This window comes from Ornithorhynchus anatinus, chromosome 8 (assembly GCF_004115215.2).
Source record: "Ornithorhynchus anatinus isolate Pmale09 chromosome 8, mOrnAna1.pri.v4, whole genome shotgun sequence".
Taxonomy (NCBI): domain Eukaryota; kingdom Metazoa; phylum Chordata; class Mammalia; order Monotremata; family Ornithorhynchidae; genus Ornithorhynchus; species Ornithorhynchus anatinus.
This window is the reverse complement of record NC_041735.1, coordinates 29,917,986-29,938,027: the sequence shown is the minus strand read 5'-3', so window position 1 is coordinate 29,938,027 and position 20,042 is coordinate 29,917,986. Positions and strand designations below refer to the sequence as shown.

At 47.2% G+C, this 20,042-nt stretch overlaps 1 protein-coding gene and 1 non-coding gene across 2 annotated transcripts in view; both read left to right on the top strand.

Annotated features, from left to right (window-relative positions):
• Positions 1-470: 470 nt before the first annotated feature.
• WDR72 (WD repeat domain 72) overlaps positions 471-20,042 on the top strand; it is a 192,077-nt gene continuing 172,505 nt past the window's right edge. The window contains exons 1-10 of the mRNA XM_029070137.2: positions 471-545; positions 2,676-2,850; positions 3,403-3,479; positions 4,801-4,920; positions 5,341-5,486; positions 6,325-6,421; positions 12,108-12,249; positions 13,861-14,106; positions 17,137-17,357; positions 19,313-19,508. Of these exons, the coding sequence (XP_028925970.2) occupies positions 471-545; positions 2,676-2,850; positions 3,403-3,479; positions 4,801-4,920; positions 5,341-5,486; positions 6,325-6,421; positions 12,108-12,249; positions 13,861-14,106; positions 17,137-17,357; positions 19,313-19,508 (1,495 nt within the window). The remainder of the gene's footprint in view (positions 546-2,675; positions 2,851-3,402; positions 3,480-4,800; positions 4,921-5,340; positions 5,487-6,324; positions 6,422-12,107; positions 12,250-13,860; positions 14,107-17,136; positions 17,358-19,312; positions 19,509-20,042) is intronic.
• Positions 5,928-6,065, top strand: LOC114814049. The gene has a single exon (XR_003761792.1). It is a non-coding gene; the product is annotated as a small nucleolar RNA SNORA7 (small nucleolar RNA).

The following is a 20,042-nucleotide window of genomic DNA, read 5'->3' as shown; positions in this document are numbered from 1 at the left end:
TTTTTTTGCTCAGTAACCTGAAACCAAGAGGCTCATGAATGATCGGGCTGCACTGCAGCACAGCTCTAGGGGAGAACAGACAATTATTCTCCCCATCTTCAAAGCCTTATTGAAGGTACATCTCCTCCAAGAGGCCTTCCCTGACTAAGTTCTCCTTTCCTCTTCTCCTGTTCCCTTCCGCGTCACCCTGACTTGCTCCCCGTGTTCTTCCCTCCCTCCCAGTCCCACAGCACTTATGTATGTATCTGTAATTTATTTATTTACATTAATGTCCGTCTCCCCTTCAAGACTGTAAGCTCGTTTTGGGCCGGGAATGTGTTTGTTGTTATTTTGTACTCTCCCAATCGCTTAGTACAGTGCTCTGCACATAAGCGTTCAATAAATTCGACTGTCTGGCTGGGTGGGGAGACATTATTCCAGCTGATTGAGTGGGAATTGCAGAAAATAACACAGTTCTGCCCATCAGGGAGATGTGCATCTGGAACGTAGCCAGCGGCCAGTGCGTCGAGAGCGTCCAGCTTCCCTACAGGCACACTGCTATCTGCGTAAGTCTGATCGCTTCCTAAGACCCCCCATGGCAACCCACACCAGCAGGTTCATTTGGGAGCCTTGGGTCTCTGGCATTTAGGAAAATGCACTTAGAGGATTTTCAAATGTTTTTTTCATGGTGCTTATTTGCCCTGAAAAGATAGGGAAGACATTGGCAGAAGGCTGTTTAGTTGCTTTGTTATAGTTTTAATCCACTTGAAAAAAAAATCAAAAAACTCTTTCGATAGGAATTGCTACTAATTTCCACAGGCTGGTTCTTAGAGAGACCTCAGCCCCTGGACTTGCAGATAATCTCTCTTTTTGCCTACACAAAGAGCATGCATAACACGGATGACATTCTGTTATCATTACTTTGGCCTTAGGACTGCCTGCTAGCAAAGATGGATTCTCGGTGTGATTTCCATCTGTAAAACATAATTATGCTGCTTTCAATGTGCCAAACACTCTGCTGAGCCCGGAGTTAGATGAGATAATCAGATCAGGCACGGTCCTTCTCTCACATGGGACTATGAGGAAATCCAAGAGGAAGGGAGAGCAGCTTTCTTATCCCCATTTTGCGGATGGTGAATTGCTATTGAGAAGGGAGAGTCACTCTTGGAGCAATAACTTCATCTGGAGAGTGAGGCAAAGTAGCAAAAGAGAAAACAGAGCTAGGCAGTGCCAACATTAAATATGACATTGCCATAAAGGACCACCATTTTGTGCATCCAATGTGGCTGGGACCGTGGATCCTTGTTGGTCTCCTCGGCCATTCACACACCCATGGGTGAATTTCACCATCAGCGGTGTCTTCTTTTAATACAAAGAACTTCTCAGTGTATATCCATATGGGGAAGTGGAGACACATGCAAGTTAAATGATTTGTCCAAGGTCCTACAGCCGATCAGTAATGGAGCTGGGACTAGAACGTGGATCATTTTACTCTCAGCACCACACTCTTTCAACTAGGCCATGATGCCTCTCTTATTATACTTGGCTTGAACATTGGAAATTCAATTTGTGAACAATCTTGTCTCTGGGAGGAGAGAGAAACTTAGTGGTGGAGTCTCTCCTTAAAAAACGAGCCTGTGGCCCTGAGAGTCAGCAGGGGTGGTGTTTTAACAGATAGACCGATTGTATCTGGCTCTTTGGTTGGCCTACAGAGGTATCTGGATGCCACATGCTCTGACTTTCTGATATTATTTCCAGACTCTGAGAGAGTCCCTGCCCTTTGAATGGTGATGATGCTATGCCCTTGATTAACTGCCAGGTTGTGGAGCTGAGGACTTTCAAGGCAACATCCACGAGCTCTGGACTGTTCTCAGCAGCCTACAATATTCTGAGTAGAACACTCTGTTACACTATCATTCAGTCCACGGTCATAGGTAGAACCAACTTTCAAAGGTTAATCACCAAAGGGATCGCTGCTATGATTTCCCCACCATCTTTACCATCTTAACGGGGTGGGGACAGATCTCTTTTAAGAAAGGAATCCACTAGTTCTCCGCTAATGCGGGTGAATCCTTCTGACATATTCCTCTGGGAAGGAAGGCTTGCACTGTGGTACTCATCCCATATCTGATGCATCATGATTGTGCACAACCTTTTTTTCTGATACAGCGATGCAGGTCCGCATTGACAGATGAACTTTCCCTGATTCTGCCTTTACGTTAAAGCCAAATAACTTAGTGAAACCACCTGCTCCGGCAGAACTGAATGAATTGAGGTCACTATTGGTTTTTCATTCGTGGAACGAGCACTTATGGGATCCTAAAGGAAAGAACAGATAGCTTGGCCTGGTCAGTCATTCACCAGGATGGAGGCAGAAAGCTGAATGAGGTGACAGAGCCCTTCCAGCTCCAACAATCTCTGATTCTCCATTCCAAAGATCATCAGCACTTAGAACAGTGTTTGGTACATAGTAAGCACTTAACAAATACCATTATTATTATGATAATGTGTCTGGCCTCATATTTATGAATAAATTCTGGTCTTTGGGCAGAAAAATACCTTCCATTCGCTCTTCAGTCCTTATTAAGGTCACCCTCATAAAGAAGATAAAAATGGGTGATTTTTGCAAACACAACCTGTTGGTAATTGGGGCATAGAGACTGCTGACAATCCCTTGTCACATTCCACCCGGACAGTATTACCACTGCTCATTCCGGATGACGGGAGATGGCTGGCTTCTATGCTGCGGGGAGTATCAGGATATCCTGGTCATTGATGCCAAGACCCTGGAGGTCCTTCACACTTTCGTATCGTCGCAGTCTCCCGACTGGATCAACTGCATGTGCGTTGTTCACTCCACAAGGATTCAAGGTATATGTCAGAAGACATGGAGGACAGGTCTGCCCTGGACAGGAGGAATAGATAATCATTCTTCAAATAGCATCTCAAGCACCTGAATACCAAAAAGAAAAAAATGATGCCTATGAATAGAGTGACTTTTTTTTCTTTCAGACTCTTTTTTGCTCTTTGATCGACTGTTTTCCTCTCTGACTTTCTCTCTGGTTCTCTGCCTACAGAGAGTTCATCTTCTGGGATATTCATGATGAGGCTGAAGCAGAGGGCCACCTCTCCTTAAATCACCCATGAGACAGTCACACTAGGGAGGCATTATTCTGCCACTGCAGATGTCATTACAAGCCATTTCCTGCTTTAGGAAGGCTCTATTTACAAATGGGAAACTTGAAATTTGCTTTGAACAGCATTGTCCAAAGCATCTTCCTTTTGAAATTTTTCATTTTAGAAAGGTAAATATGCTCGAACTGAAAATGCTGGGCTCCCACTAAGTCTGACCTGAGAGCTTAAAAGGTTCCTAGCTGTGACTCTCTTATAGTTCAGTTTCTCCTCCTCTCTGGCCTCTTACAGAGGACTCACTTCTGGTGGTGTCGGTAACTGGCAGCCTCAAAGTGTGGAACCTGTCTTCATCCATCAATAGCATCCAGGTTAGTAGGGGGGTGATATTGCCTGGTGTAGGACTGAGGTGGGGATGTCACGTGGGAATAGTGATTTGTTTTTGCATCCATTTGTTAACTCTCTTTCATGTTCTTTTGGGTAGCAGAGGAGGGGCTGATTAAGAAGCAAGATCTGAGAGAGAAAGGCAGAGATGCTGGGAAGAAGTTTGGAAGAGAACAGGGGAGAGAGATGGATCAGAGATTAGAGCAGGCACTGGAAGAGAGGAGGGATGGGATGGGATAGGGGTAGGTCTGGAGTCTGGCCGGGCGACTCTCATTGACCACCCCTCTGGGACTGGTGAGATGGAAATAGGGCAGGGTGGGGAGTGTGTAGTCAGGGTGCGAACCCAGAGAGTAGCTTGGGGATTGGGAAGGGATGCCGAGAAACATCCGGGACCTATAAAGCCCAAGGCTTTCTCTCTGTCTCCCTCCCACCTGGGTGTCGCTGGAGCTTATGGGGTGCTGGTCTCCCCGAGTCCAAGAAGCAGTAGTTCTCTGAGAGCAGAGCGGTGGATGATTTTTCTGGGTGATCTGCAGTGTTTCTACCCTGTTGGGACACTGTCCAGAGCCAGACCCTGCTGGAGGTGGCTTCTGGAGATCACACTGCACTCTAGCCGAGGACTCTCAGCTAGCTGGGTTTTACTCCCACTCACAACACAAGGGACCCTTCAGTCCGAGATCACTCCCATCCTGCCTATGCCCTGCCTGTTGGCATGAAATATATCACAGTGAGGCAGCATTGCCTGGTGAAAGGGGCAGGGGCCTGGGAGTCTGGAGACACGGGTTGTAATCCCAGCTCTGTTCCTGGCCTGCTGTCACTTAACCTCTCTGGGCCTCAGTCTCCCTCCTCATCCATAAACTGATATCTTCCTCCCCCTACCCCAAAGGGGTGTTGTGAGGACCAGATGAGGTAAATGGCTTGAGGGAAATATAATTATAGACCAGGTGTTGGATTAAAAAACCAAACAACTGAGAACTCGGCTGGCACATGGGGAAGAATGTAGGAGTGGGTGGAGATGGATGGTGTTTCTGCTTCTGAAAGCTCATTGGTCCCGTCCCCTTCACCCCAATGTCATAGGAGTTTGGTGGCTTCTAAATTGGGTTTGCTGGGCTGTCCCTGTTGTAAGATGCTCAGCCGGTCATTCGGCATTCTTTGACTTGGCCTACTGAGTCCAGAGCACTGTCATAAGCCCTTGGGAGATTCCAAGAGAGGCAAGATCCACATGTCCTGCCCTCAAGGAGTTTACAGTCTAGCAGGGTAGCCCAGGACATCCTGGACCGGTTCTCAAGTGCTCTCTCTTCCCTACCAAAGGAAAAGCAGGACGTGTACGAAAAAGAATCTAAATTTCTGGACTCCCTCAACTGCCGGGCGATACGATTCTGTCCCTACACGGAGAGGCTCCTCCTGGTTGTCTTTTCCAGCTGCTGGAAGGTAGAACGTGAGCACGGTCATTGGTCTTAGACAGGGCCTTGAATCTCCTTCTCAGGTGAGGGTGTCGGGGGAGGTAGACTGCAGTCGGTTCCCTCTGTCGAACTGAGCCAGTGCATCTCTTGAGAATCTAACCGAAAATGGCCCTGTTCTTGCCCACAGTGCTGTTTCCCCAAGACCCCACCTGCAGGTCCGGAAGGGAGAGGGGTCTCAAGGCTCATATCTCCTACCCTGTGGCCAGGGGTGGGGAAGGAGTCAGAGCTCAGCTCTCAGGGTAGGCCCCGGTTTCCAATTGGAGAGCAGGGTGATCTGGAGGGGAGGGTGAGGGGATTAGCTCAGACTGTTCGATCCCACTTTTGGAGTGGGGATGTGGCACTCTTCCCCATACTGTAGTGGATTTAAAGTTCACTCCTCTTCGCCCAGGTCTATGACTACTGCGACTTTTCTCTTCTGGGCAGCGAAGCCTGTCTGAGGGGCCAGGCCTTAACTGGCGGAGAAGTGCTCACGGCCCACAGGGTCCTTATCTGGACAGACGCCGGGCATGGTGCCATCTACCAGCTGCGGAACAGGTGAGCCCAGCTGGGAAACCCGTCCGTGAATTTCTAGAGCCTGGCACACCCGACAGAGCTGATTGGCAAAAACCCCACTGACCCCGAGGGAATGGGGAGCTCATCCCAGGGCTGGGCGGGCTTCCTTCCCACTTTTTGTGTGGAAAAGCAAGAGTGGAGGAACATGCTTAGCTGCTGCTGAGTCTTCAAAAGGCGGTTAGTTACCAGTTCTTACCAGTCAGTTGGTCGGTCAGTCAATAGTATTTATTAAATGCTTACTGTGTGCAGAGCACTGTACTAATCACTTGGGAGAGCACAGTATAACAATAAATAGACACATTCCTTGCCCACAGTGAGCTTAAAGTCTGGAGAGTGGGGAGACGGACTCTATAGCGGGAGCTGGGAAGGGTCCTGGTGGCTGGGCTATGACTGCGGCCAAAAAACCGCCCCTCTGCTCACCAGTCCCTCTCAGGGTCGCCCCTGGAGAGTTTCCAGGCCTCTACCAGTCTTGGCTACAGGAGGGAGAGTCAAGCAGAGGCCTACCCATTCCATTGCTAGCTTGGGCAGTGGCTAGCTAGTGGAAGACAATCTGCTACAAATCAAAACTCACCCCCTGGGCAGCAGTGGCACTGGAGAGATTCGAAGGCCGAGACTCAAGTTTGCTTCGTGGAAGGAGATAGTGGTAAACCACTTCCGTATTTTTACCGAGAAAACTCAATGGATACACCTACCAACACAACTGCAGATGGAGAGCGGGAGAGACGTGGCCGTGGTGTCACTATGGGTCAGATACTACTCGACAGCATAAGACAAGACCACCGGTCAGTCTTTGATCTTGTTCCTCCCCACCTCCATGCAGTGCGCGCAGCAGAGGCCCCCTCCCAGCTGACCGACAAGTGTTCAAAGAAGTTCTTTCTCCGCATTTGCTCTGCTCCACTTCGGTAAAAGGAAACAAGGTAATGGGCAAAAACTGACAGCAGGAGCCTTTGCTGTCAGTATGGTGGGCGAGGTGAGGGCAAAGTAGGTCCATCCGCAAACTGGGCCCGAATCAACACGGGTTGGGTTTGGGATCCTCCCTGCCAGGGACCACCTGTCTAAAAGATTCCACTAGAAAAGGGGGCATTTGGATTGTCACTTTGGAGCAAATCTCAACTCAGCAGGACGCAGTCCCCTTTCTCTGCTCTCTGGTCAGAATTAGGGGTCTAGGGTGGGACTGATACTCTTCTTCTGAAGACGAAGGGATAGGGATGAGCTGCCCCAGCTGGACCATGTGCTTGATAGTCCGTTCTTTGGTCATTTGCTGGGGTTTACACTGCATTGCTTGAATTATATGCACTTAACAAGTTTGGCCCCTTGGGTTGTGTGTGTATGTGGGGGGGTATTTACCATTAGAATTTGGATTGCAAATCAACATGGAAGAACTCAAAGGCAGTAGGTGGGGCTGCTCAGGTTTTTTAGTTGTTTTTTTCTGTTTTAAGACACTGCCGCTTGGGCAGGGCTCTTTATTGATCAGGGAGTTGGCGTCATGGACAGCTGCTGCTCGTGTTTGCCACTTGGCTTAATAAATGTCATCCCCTTTTCAGAAAAGGAGGACGGTGGGTTGGATCCAGTTTGTGGGCTGAAACCTCTCTATTGCCACAGGTCAGCTGGCAGGGAGAATTTAAGTTTGGGTCCCAGGTCTTAACTTGAACTCACCCAGTCAGATTCTTTTGAAGCATAAAAGTGGCTAATAAGGCAGTACTCATGATTTACATGGAATGCCCATTGGGTACAATGCATTGGGAAAGAACAGTGGAAGTGAGAGGCATGTTCTGCTAAGGATTTGCCATTTAATGCTCTTTTCTGGCCTCCTGAGGAGTTGGGGCCCACTGAGAATAGGAAGGGAAGATCTTCCTTTGTTTTTCTTGTCTTCAGGTATGCCCCCTCCACCTTTCCCTTGCCCCCATCCCACCGGGGACTGCCCCAGAGCCCCCAGAGAGGCAGCAATCTAGTGGGTAGAGCAAAGATGGCCAACTCTGAAATTGCTCTCTCTGCATATACCCTCCTCTCTTGCCTTCTCCCCAAGCATATTCCCCACTCCAGAAGTCTCTCTCTGAGGGAATCTTGTTACCCCCTCTAACTTTCCAAAGTCATCAGGTCCCATTTGGTTTCCGTACTCAACTTATCACCTCAACATACCAATCCACCCCTTTCAACTCTGGCCTCTCCACTGAACTCAACTCCCTTCCTCCCCTGTTCCTCCACCAGTCTTGTACCACTAACCTGCCACCCTGGTTCATCTCCACAGTATTTTCTCCCACTCCTATGAATGAGATGCAGAGTGCTGGTGGCGGAAATCTACATGAAAGGCTGATCTTGTCCATTGCAAACTCGTAATCCACTAGGCTGCAATACATCTCCAGCTTTACTGACTCCCAAACTTACTACCCACACCAGTTGTTTCAGACTTTTAACTCCCTCCTCAAACTTTCTGTCCCACCATCCCTCCATCAATTTCCCCCAGTGCCTCTGCCATGCACTTCATTGATAAAATTGAAATCACTGGGCATAATCTCCCTGCTTTTATCTAGTCCCTCCCTCCTCTTGCCTCCTCTTCAACTCCCCACCATTTCCAGCAATATAGCAAGAGGAAATCTCCCATCTCTTCTTAAAATCTACCCTCTCCACCTGCACTTCCGCCCCTACCTTATTAAAATTCTTGTTTCCTCTGTTCTTTCTTCCCTGCCTACCATCTTCAACCACACACTTTCCAATGGCTCCTTCTCCATTGCTTTCAAATATACTCCATGTATCCTCTAACCTAAAAAATCCCTCCCTTGACCCCACAGGTCCCTCCACTAATTGCCCATCTCCCGCCTACCATTTCTCTCCAAACGGCTTGGATGACTTCTCTACACCCACAGCCTCCAGTTTCTTGCCTCCAAGTCTCTCCTTGACTCCCTGTTGTGTGGCTTCCACTCAATTCACTCCACAGAGACTGCCCTCTCTAAGATTACCAGCGGCCTCCTCCTGGTTAAATCCATTGACCTCTCCTCCATCCTGATCCTCCTTGACCTCTCGACTACCTTCATTCCTCCCAGAAACACTAACTTGGGCTTCACTGACACTGCCTTCCTCTGTTTCTCCTCCTCCCTCTCTGGACACTCCCTCTCAGTGGCTTTTGATAGCCCCTCCTTTGACTCCCACGCCTAATTATGACAGTCCCTCAGGGCTCAGCTCTGGGGCCCCTTCTATTCTCCATCTACACCCACTCCCTTGGAGAACTCCTTCATTCCTCTGGCTTCAAATACCATCTCTATGTGGATGATTCCCATATCTACATCTTCAGACCTGACCTTTCTGCTTCTCTGAAGTCTTGCATTTCCTCCTGCCTTCAGGATGTTTCTACTTGGCTGTCTCACCAATACTTCAAACTTAACATGTTCAAAACAAAACTCCCCAATTTCCCCCTTGCACCCTGTCCTCTCCTTGACTTTTGCACGACCCTAGACAACACTGTCATCCTACCTTTACTCACGAGTGCATAACCTTGGCAAGTACTCAACTCACCTCTTCATTGGCTTAGTGGAAAGAGCACGAGCTTGGGAGTCACAAGTCATGGGTTCTAATCCCGGCTCTGCCATTTATCAGCTGAGTGACTTTGGGCAAGTCACTTCACTTCTCTGTGCTTCATTTACCTCATCTGTAGAATGGGGATGAAGACTCTGAGCCCCACATGGGACAACCTGATTACCTTGTATCTACCCCAGTGCTTAGAACAGTGCTGGGTAAATAGTAAGTGCTTAACAAACACCATCATTATTATTATTATTATTTTTCAACCCACACATTCAGCCTGTCACCAAATCCTGTTGATTCTAGCTTCACAAAATCTCTACAACTTCACCCATGCTGATCCAGCACTTGTATCCCATCTTGACTACTACATCAGCCTCCTTGCTGACCTCCCTGCCTCCCACTTCTCCCCTCTCCAGTCCATATTCCAATCTGCTGCAGCATTAATTTTTCTAAAAAAAAACCCCACCGTCCACATCTTCCCTCTCCTCAAAAACCTCCAGTGGTCCCACATCCCTCTCTCCGTCAGACAGAAAGCATTAAAGTGCTCAATTGGCTCTTGATCTCCTCCTGCAATCTAACCACACACTTCACTCCTCTAACACCAATCTCCCCACTGTACTTTGATCTTGTCTCGCTCACCACAGACCCCTTGTCCATGTTCTCCCTTTGGCTTGAAACTTCCTTCCCCCTTAGAGCAGACCAAAATCTATCTCTACTAAAATCTATCTCTTCCATGAAGCCTTCTTCAACTAAGGCTTTCCTCCCCCGACAAACCCTTCCCTTCTCATTCCTTCACAAATTGGTCTCTACCCCTAAAGCAGTTGGATGTTCACCCTTCCCCTAGCTCCATCGCAGCATGGCCTAGTGGAAAGAGCATGGGCCTGGGAGGCAGAAGAATCTGGCTTCTATTCTTGCTGGGTGACTCTGGGCAAGTCACTTCACTTCTCTGTGCCTCAGCTACCTCATCTGTAAAATGGGAATTAAGACTGTGAGCCCCACGTGGGACAACCTGATCACTTTGTATCCTCTCCAGCGCTTAGAACAGTGCTTTGCACGTAGTAAGCGCTTAACAAATGCCATTACTATTATTATTATTATTATTATTATTTTGTTTCAAACCTGCCCTTGGCTGCCTGACGTGCTCCCTCCAAATCCGAGCCTGGCACAGATGGTTTAGTTTGGACCCTTGTAGTTTCAGTCCAGAAGAAAAGCTTTCCTCTCAGACTCTCCTTCCCCAGTGTGCGAACTCAGTGTCTCTGAGTCCTGTTGAGATTTCTGATCCAGCCTGCCTGAGTCATTCGTGGAATAAGGAACCACTAGCGAGTGGGGATAAATCGCCGGGGTAATTCATTCCCATTAGATTGTAGGTCTGTTAGGATATGCAATGATATGAGACGTATGAAATACGTCTTCTGGCGTATTCTCCCTTGCATTTAGTACAGTGTTTTGCTCTTGGGGGATGCTTAATTAATACTGTTGATTGACCTGCTAGGGGTGACAAAGACTGATAGTAGATATTGGCTTCCTTCACAAGGTGACTGAGGTTGGTGGAATTGTTGCTGACCCTCTCACCTATTGTGAGGAACCTTGATTCAGTTGGGAAGGAGGAAACCTCTGACCCTATGAAGGGAAGTCACCCGACAGCTGTCCCATGGATTCATTCGTTCATTCAGTTGTATTTATTGAGTGCTTACTGTGAGCAAAGCTGTGCTTGGGAGAGTACAGTATCATAATAAACAGATACATTTCCTGCCCACAACAAGCTTGCAGTCTAGAGATAAGCCCGGATTATCTTTCTGCAGAAACGCTCTGAGCATGTCGCTCTCCTCCTCAAAAATCTCCAGTGGTTGCCTATCAACCTTCGCATGAAGCAAAAACTCCTCACTATTGGCTTCGAAGCTCTCCATCACCTTGCCCCCTCCTACCTCACCTTCCTTCTCTCCTACTACAGCCCAGCCCACACACTCTGCTCCTCTGCCGCTAACCTCCTCACTGGGCCTTGTTCCCGCCTGTCCCACCCTCGACCCCTGGCCCACGTCCTACCTCTGACCTGGAATGCCCTCCTTCCTCACATCTGCCAAACTAAATCTCTTCCCCTCTTCAAAGCCCTACTGAGCGCTCACCTCCTCCAGGAGGCCTTCCCAGACTGAGCCTTCCCTTTCCCTCTGCTCCTCCTCCCCCCCATTGCCCCAACTCCTGCCCTCTGCTCTACCCCCTTCCCACAGCACTTTTGTATATTCATACATATTTATTGCTCTATTTTATTAATGATGTGCATTAATCTATGGTTCTATTTATCTATTTTGTTGGCAGTGATGCCTGTCTACTTGTTTTGTTTTGTTGTCTGTCTCCTCTTTCTAGACTGTGAGCCCATTGGCAACAAATTGTACTTTCCAAGCGCTTAGTACAGGGCTCTGCACAGAGTAAGCGCTCAATAAATACGATTGAGTGAATGAATGAATGAGAACTCTTGGATGGTTGGATAGATGTTTGGAGGAACCAGGCAGCTTTTCGGGCTGCAGTTTACTGGACCTTCCATTTATTGCCTAATGCTACCTTGCCTGTGCTGGGAAAATTGTTACCTTGCCCAGTCCTCCCACGACTGGAGGTCTAGATTTTTAATTCAAGGACGATGAGTCGGTCCTGCCAGAATGTGTGTTTTAGCTAGAATCTTGCCAGGCTAGAAGGGAATGCTCATCTAGCAATGTGGGCCCGCTCAGATTCACTTGATCGTATTTATTGAGTGCTTCCTGTTTGCAGAGTACGATGCATTGTCAGAAGAAAGAGCGGGTGTGTGCATGTGTGTTTTTGTATCGGATACATGGAAATAAATACTACAGTAGGAGATTTCTATAATGAGGGGTCCTGCCAGAACACAGTCCAAATGTTCTAATAAGAATGGGTCTGAGTGGTCTGGGGGTGGGGTGGGGTGTGTGTATGTGTATTTATGTGAGTATATGGGGGGATTGCCCATCTTTGCAAGGAATTTTCCCTCTCTGGATTCCCCAGTTACCTTCCCCCTCCCCATTCCTGGCCCCTACTGGGGGAGCAACTGGCCCTCCAATTGTCCTCTTTCTGTTTCAGAGCTATCCCTTTGTGATGGGCTACTTGAACGAGAGGAAGGAGCCCTTTTATAAGGTTCTCTTCTCGGGAGAAGCATCTGGAAGAATTACTCTGTGGCACATCCCCGATGTCCCAGTGTCCAAGTTCGATGGCTCCCCCAAAGGTGAGGCAGCTTCCTGGCTAGGTGACCCAGAGGGAGAGCGGGTGACGACGGAGAAGGAGGGGATAGTCTTTCCCTAGGTCAGCCTGGCTGAGGATTATAGGAGCCTCTTCAGGGGCTAGAGAAAACAAAGATGTACTAATACAGATTTGAATGAGAATTCCAATTCAAGAAACACTTGCTCCCTGCTAGAGCCCAAGAAGGAGTCAGGTAGGGCCCCTTGCCAGGAGATGCAAGTTCTCACCTGCCCAGGCAATAATAATTTTGGTATTTGATGTATGCTTCATCGGTGCCAAGCGCTGCACAGAAGTACTGGGGTAGATACAAGATAATCAAGTGAGATAACTGCCCCATGTGAAGCTTGCTGTCTAACGGGGAAGGAGCACAGGTATTGAATCCCAATTTACAGATGAAGAAACAGCGTGGCAGAGAATTTAATTGACTTATCCAAGTGGACACTTGGCAGAGCCAGGGTGGGAAACCAGGTCTTCTGACTCCTGGTAGGAAAAATAGATCTGAAGAACACAGTAGTAGACATGTTAACACTAGAATATAGACATATGGAAGTTACAGATTATAAATTATGTATTTATATTAATGCCTGTCTCTCCCTCTGGACATTAAAGTCGTTATGGGCAAGGAACATGTCTGTTAATTGTGTTGTACTCTCCCCAGTGCTCAATAATCGATTGACTGATAGATGAAAGAGTATTTATTATGTGCTTACTGTGTGCAGAGTCGTGGGAGGGAATACATAGGTGGGAGCTGTACTCTCTAAAGCACTTATTACAGCGCTCTGCAAAGAGTAAGTGCTCAATTAATACGATCTATTGATTGATCACTTTAGACACAGTCCCTGTCCCGCCTCTGCCCCTTGTCAGCTGTGTGACCTGGGGCAAGTCCCTTAATTCTCTGTGCCTCAGTTACCTCATCCATAAAATGGGTATTAAAACTGTAAGCCCCACGTGGGACAACCTGATCACCTTGTATCTACCCCAGCGCTTAGAACAGTGCTTGGCACATAGTAAGCGCTTAACAAATACTTTTTTCTTGGCAGAGAAGTAGCGTGGCTTAATGGCAAGATTGCGGGCTTGGGAGTCAGAGGTCATGGGTTCTAATCCCGCCTCCGCCGCTTGTCAGCTGTGTGACTTTGGGCAAATCACTTCACTTCTCTAGACCTCACTTACCTCATCTATAAAAGGGGGATGAAGACTGTAGCCCCACGTGGGACAACCTGATGACCCTGTATCTACCCCAGCACTTAGAACAGTAAGCGCTTAACAAATACCACAGTTATTATTAGCGGCAATGGAGTTTAATGAGCTCTCACTGAAGACAAAGTCCTGTACAAAGTAGTAGGGAAAAAGCAACGAGACGCACAGGACACATTCCCTGTCCCTGATAACTTTACCCTCTTACCCTCCCCCTTGACCAACCAAACCTCAGATAGAGGAAAATTCTGAAAATTCTGTTGCCGAATTGTACATTCCAAGCGCTTAGTACAGTGCTCTTCACATAGTAAGCACTCAATAAATACTATTGAAAAGGAACCTTGGTCCCCAGCTCTTCGACTGTCTCCCTCTTTGGTGAATGATCGGATCCCCTGTTTTGCAGAGATCCCAGTAACTACCACATGGGCCCTGCAAGACAACTTCGACACAGACCACACCATCTCCCAGAGTATCATTGACCACCTCTATGTCCCCAGAGGTGGGAGAGGAAGAGCTGTTGTCACGTCCTCTGTGTACGTTCCCCATCTCAACAGACTCATCTGTGGGTGCGAAGACGGCAGAATCTTCATTACTCTGGCTTTGGATGCCGCAAGAGCCAGGCTTTTGGAAGGTGTTTCCCAGCTAAGAGGTAACTGAGGGAGATTTTACTGGGCCCTATTCAGTTTATGAGTTGATTTGAAAATGCTTCCCTGGGACGTGGCTTCGGGTTTAATAAATGCCCCGGTGGCAAACTCTGTGCTCAACCCAGGGGTAGGGGTGAGATAATTGGATCAGAGCTGGTCAGGCTGTCATTCACCAGTCAATACTACTTTTTGAGCACTTATCAGGTGCAAAACACAGTACGCTTAGGAGAGTACAATAATTAGATGAAGCTCGTCCCCTAGACTGTAAGCTTGTTGAAGGCAGGGAATGTGTCAGTTGTATTGTTGTATAGTACTCCCCAATTGCCAAGCACACAATAAGCTATCAATAAATATGATTGATAAACTGATTGATTGACATGAACCTCCTCACTGATTTCTCTTGCCTCCAGTCTCTCTCCTTTCCAGTCCATGCTTTACTCCGCTGCCCGGATTATTTTACTGAAACATTGCACTTTGCTTGTCTCTTCTACCTAAAGAGCCCCTATTCCTCACTGCATCAAGCTAGAACTTCTAACCAGTGTCTTTAAGGCATTCACTCAGTTCGCTCCACCCCCCACTACTTATCCTCATTCCCCTCCTACTGCTTCATTCTTCTCATGCCAACCTATTCTCCGTGCCTCATTCTCATCTCTCTCATCACCCAACACTTTCTCACGGCCCCTTTCCTGCTTAGAACGCTCACATCCAACACACCACTCTCTTCTCATCTTCGTGGCCCTTTGGAAATCACAGCTCCTACGGGAAAGATTTCCTAATAGATCTCTCATCTCCCCATCCTATATTCCCTACCAGTTGCCACTTGATCACTTCCATTTCACCTAAGCACTTGGGTATACTGGTATATTGGTATACCTTTTTGTTGAACTTAGGTACATTTATTTACATTCTATGGTTTATAATTTGTAAATTACGGTTATAATGTATTCTCGTGTCCGTCGCTAGAATATAAATCTATATATATATATATGGTAAATTGGTATATTGGTATACCTTTTTGTTGGACTTAGGTACATTTATTTACATTCTATGGTTTATAATTTGTAAATTACGGTTATAATATATTCTCGTGTCCCTCGCTAGAAAATAAATCTATATATATAATGTTGATATTTGTTAAGCGCTTACTATGTGCCGAGCACTGTTCTAAGCGCTGGGGTAGACACAGGGGAATCAGGTTGTCCCACGTGGGGCTCACAGTCTTAATCCCCATTTTACAGATGAGGGAATTGAGGCCCAGAGAAGTTAAGTGACTTGCCTACAGTCACACAGCCGACAAGTGGCAGATCTGGGATTCGAACTCATGAGCCCTGACTCCAAAGCCCATGCTCCTTCCACTGAGCCACGTATATATATATATTATAAACTCCCTGAGGGCAGAGATAGTGTCAATTCATTCTTTTGCACTCTTCCAACTGTTTAGTACAGTGTCTTGCACTATTAAGAGTAAGCCCTCCATAAATAGTAGGGATCGACTGATTGAGTTCCTGCCTCAAACTCTTTCCTCCTCCATATCTGGCAGATTAGCACTCTCCCCATCTTCAAAGCCCAACTGAACTCACATCTCCTCCAGGACTAAACTCTCATTCCCCCTACCCTCTTTTACCTCCTTTCAGTCTCTCCCATACGGATAAGCAGCGTGACTAAGTGGAAAGAGCACAGGCTCGGTAGTCAGAGGACATGGGTTCTAATCCCAGCTCCGCCACTTTTCTGCTGTGTGGCTTTGGGCAAGCCACTTAATTTCTCTGGGCCTCAATTCCCTCAACTGTAAAATGAGGATTAAGACTGTGAGCCCCATGTGGGACAATCTGATTGCCTTTTATCTACCCCAGCGCTTAGAACAGTGCTTGGCACATAGTAAGCACTTAATAGATACCATTATTATTATTATTATTAGTCTCAACCCCAAGCACTTAATTACCCCCCGACCACACCTCCACAGCACTTATGTACATATCCTCATATCTATAATTTACCTTTATCTCTGTCTCCCCCATTATGCTCTAAGCTCCTTGAAGGCTAAGATTGTATTTGCCAACTGGTATTATACTCTCCCCAGTACAGTGTGTGTGCTAATTAACCACTTAATGATGGATTGATTAATCCCTACCCTCTAGGAGCTTCAAATACAGTGGGGGAGATAGACACTAATAAATTTGCAGAGCACAACATGAAGGAAAGTATTTCGGTGAGTGAGGGAGTGCTTCCATACTAGTACTTTGGGCAAAGTACTGAGTTGGTAGTTGGGTGGACAAAACCAGGAGAAAGATGAATATATCCTGGAAATGTCTCCAGGAGGAGGTAAGCTTGAAGGATTTGAAAATGGGCAGAAATGTGATCAGGATGGGGGAGTGGAGGAAGAGATGAGAACAAGGTACAGCGAGGAGCTGAGCATTAGAGCAAAGAAGTGTATGAACTGTTTATCTGAAGCTCCACGCAGTGTAGATATACAACATGAGTAGTGGTGTATTCAGTGACCAGAGTATTTCAGTAGCCTGAAGAAGAGATAAATACTGGGATTTTACTATATTGCTTTGCCCACAGGCGCTCTTCCAGGGATAAATTAGGTGGTAGGATCATTTACGGGGTTTGTAAATTCTCTGTTCTTATTAGAAAGGCTGGTCTAAGGGAACTTGAGGGCAATTGGCAGTCGATAATTTATTTTTGTGGACCTTTGGCCCGGGAACCTCTGGTAATTAACTTAAGGGCAGTAGCCACTGGTCAAGGGAATAAGAAATCTGTCTCTCAGTCTTCAGAGAGGCAGGAACTCTCCACACTGGAAAGGGTCAGGCAGCAATTCGAAGACCTAAGGGAAATGTGTTCCCAATTGCTGGTCAGGCCTGTATTCTAAAGCCCTTTTAGAAGCTGCTCAAGGAGTCCGTTGCATAATTTGAACTGTCAGCCTCAGGAGAAATCCCTCCAATAGGTCAAAGCTGCATTTTATGGAAAAAGATATTAAAGATGGCCGGGTTTCTGTCGTAGCAGCGATGGCCAAATCTTTGTTTGTGTTTTTTTAGAGCTGCTGCCCCACAAAGTTCTCCTTGGCCACAACAGAGGCGTCACTTCATTGCTTTATCCCCATGGCCAATCGTCCAAGTTTGACCAGAGCTGGTTGGTGTCGGGGGACCAGGATTCCTGCGTTGTCTGGTGGGACATTTTTACGGAAGAGATTTTGCATAAGTTTGCTCTGCAAGCTGGTCCCATAACCAACCTTCTAATGTCACCAGAAAACTACAGGGTAAGTGGTAGACCTGGATCATGTCAGCCGTGTTCTGCCTGAGAACCAATTTCTCTTGAATGCTACTGTCTTCTCTTTGACTCAGTTATTCCTTTAGGCTTATTTGATTGGGAAGTTGTCATGAGAAAAGATTTCTCACAGCCGCCCTGCTTGGAAATTCACTTGGTTTCGGCCTAGGACGCCTGCTTTCATTATGTAGCTTTAGCAATGGAAGTTTGAGGGAATATTTTCCCCACAGCACCAGTCTGCTCTGGTACAGCACGATCCCCAGTGGCCCAAGTAGTTTTAGGATGGAAAGGAACAGTTGTGCCCAGGAGTGTGATGCCTATCGAAGTCCACATGGCTCAGGACTTTTATTTCTCGGTGTTTTAAAAACTTGATGGTAATCAATACAGTAAAATAACAGTGATCGGCCCGAGGTAGAGCATTAAGCATTTTGGTGGAGAGGCCGTGACAGAAATATAGGGATTTGTATCGACATTGTCAGTCATGGGGATATCATTGAACCACCTCTGCCTTCGCTCATTAATTTCCACTGAGTCAGGGTTACAATCACTTGGTGTTTCCATAACATGAGGTTCTTCAAGAACCCTGCGCCCGAGTAGTAATAATAAATAATAATAATGGCATTTGTTAAGCGCTTACTACGTGCAAAACACTCTTCTAAGTGCTGGAGAGGATAGAAGGTGATCAGGTTGTCCCATGTGGGGCTCACAGTCTTAATCCCCATTTTATAGATGAGGTAGCCGAGGTCCAGAAAAGTGAAGCGACTTGCCCAAAGTCATACAGCTAACAAGTGGCTGAGCCGGGATTTGAACCCCTGACCTCTGACACCCAAGCCTGTGCTCTTTCCACTGAGCCACGCTGCTTCTCTGGTGCAAACCTGCTTCTGCCCAGTGCAGTGGAGTCCAGTTTCCCTCGAGTTGCAGGGCAGAGACTCGTCCGGACCATTTGAGGGTTTAGAACCCACCTGGGTTATCCAATTTTAGCCGAGTATCCCAACGTGCTCCCCTGACTGCATCTTCTTGCCGAACCACCAACTCCTTTTCGCTTTCTTAGTCAGCACTGGCAGAGGAGCACATGAGAGGTGAGACAGGTAAAAGGCCAGCAGCAGGAGGCAGGACACCGTCCCCCGCCTCACAAATCCCCGACTAATCGACAGTTCCCAGAATAGTTGAATGTATTGACTGGCACACACCTAATTCAGCACTAGCTGCAGCTTGGTCTATCTTCAGTAATGGCTTAGGCTCGGCCAGGTTTATCCCTCTTGGCTGTGGGGGCTTCCCAGGGGTTTTGAGAAGCAGTGTGGTCCAGTGGAAGGTTCTCAGGCCCGGAAATCAGAGGACCCGGCTCCTAATCCGGCTTCTGCCACTTGCCTGCTAGGTAACTTTGAGCGCAGGCAAGACAGTTAACTTCTCTGGGTCTTGGTTTCATCATCTGTAAAATGGGGAGTGACTGTTTTCCCTCCTACTTTAACTGTGAGCCCCATGTGGGACAGGGACTGTATCTGACTTGATTAATTCATATCTACCCCAGTGCTTTGTACGCATAGTAAGTGCTTAATAAATACCACTATTATTATTGATAATACAATTGTATAATAAAAACAGTAATAATAATTGTCCACCCCTTGCTTCACTTGGGACACTCGGACTTGCTTCTTGATTTCCCTGCTCCTTCTGAAGTTTGTAGGGTTTAAGTGATACTAGGGGTCTGTAGGCTTTCTCTAGGACCTTGAGCTCTTCAGGAAAGACTTTCCTTGTGAATTGGTGAAGAAGGACAAAGTGAAAATACCAACCAGGAGCAGAAACCCAGCAATTCTGGCCTCCTCGGAGACTGACCACTTGATCTCCCGTTGGAAAAAAACACCTTCACTCATGGACTCGGCTTAAAATTAGCCACCAGCCGATGGTCCAGAGTGAGTGGCTAACCTCTGCCTGGCATTGATTTTGCAGCTGAAGGAGCATGGGATCGTCTGCTGTGTGTGCGGTGACCATTCGGTCGCCCTTCTCCACCTGGAGGAAAAGTCATGCCTTCTGCGTGCTCGGAAACATCTCTTTCCTGTGAGGATCATCAAATGGCACCCCGAGGAAAACTTCTTAATCGTCGGATGCGAGGATGATTCCGTTTACGTCTGGGAAATTGAAACAGGTAAAGGGAGGGTGGGGGGAAGGAGTGTCCTCTCATCTCTCTCGACTTTGCATCATCGCTCGAGGGGCCAGGAGATCGGGGAACGTAAAGATGACACCAGGAACAGGAGACAGAGGACAGAGCCTGAGACATTAGAGGATTTAATTTTAGTACAGATGGGCGGGAGGTGGAAAGGCTCAGGAAAGGAAAAGCAGGGTGTACCTACCCATAATAAAACACAATGGCTAAAGTCAGATCCTGACAAGCAGATGATTAGCTGACAGTGCACTGCACAGAAATGAGCCGGATATTTCTGGAAGCTATAAATAAAAACATAAGTTATCTACTTTAATTATTAACAAGAAAGAAATTTACTGCCCTACCAGTCTCAAATTCTCATTAAATTCTGCCTTCTTCAGCACACTCACCATCTCTGCAACCTTTTGGGCTAATTGATGATCCGTAATAATGGAACATAATTAATTGCAAAGCTCACCATGGGTAGTCAAGAAAAGGAAAGCTGAGTTTTTCAGAGGAACTTCTGGTATCTCAGGT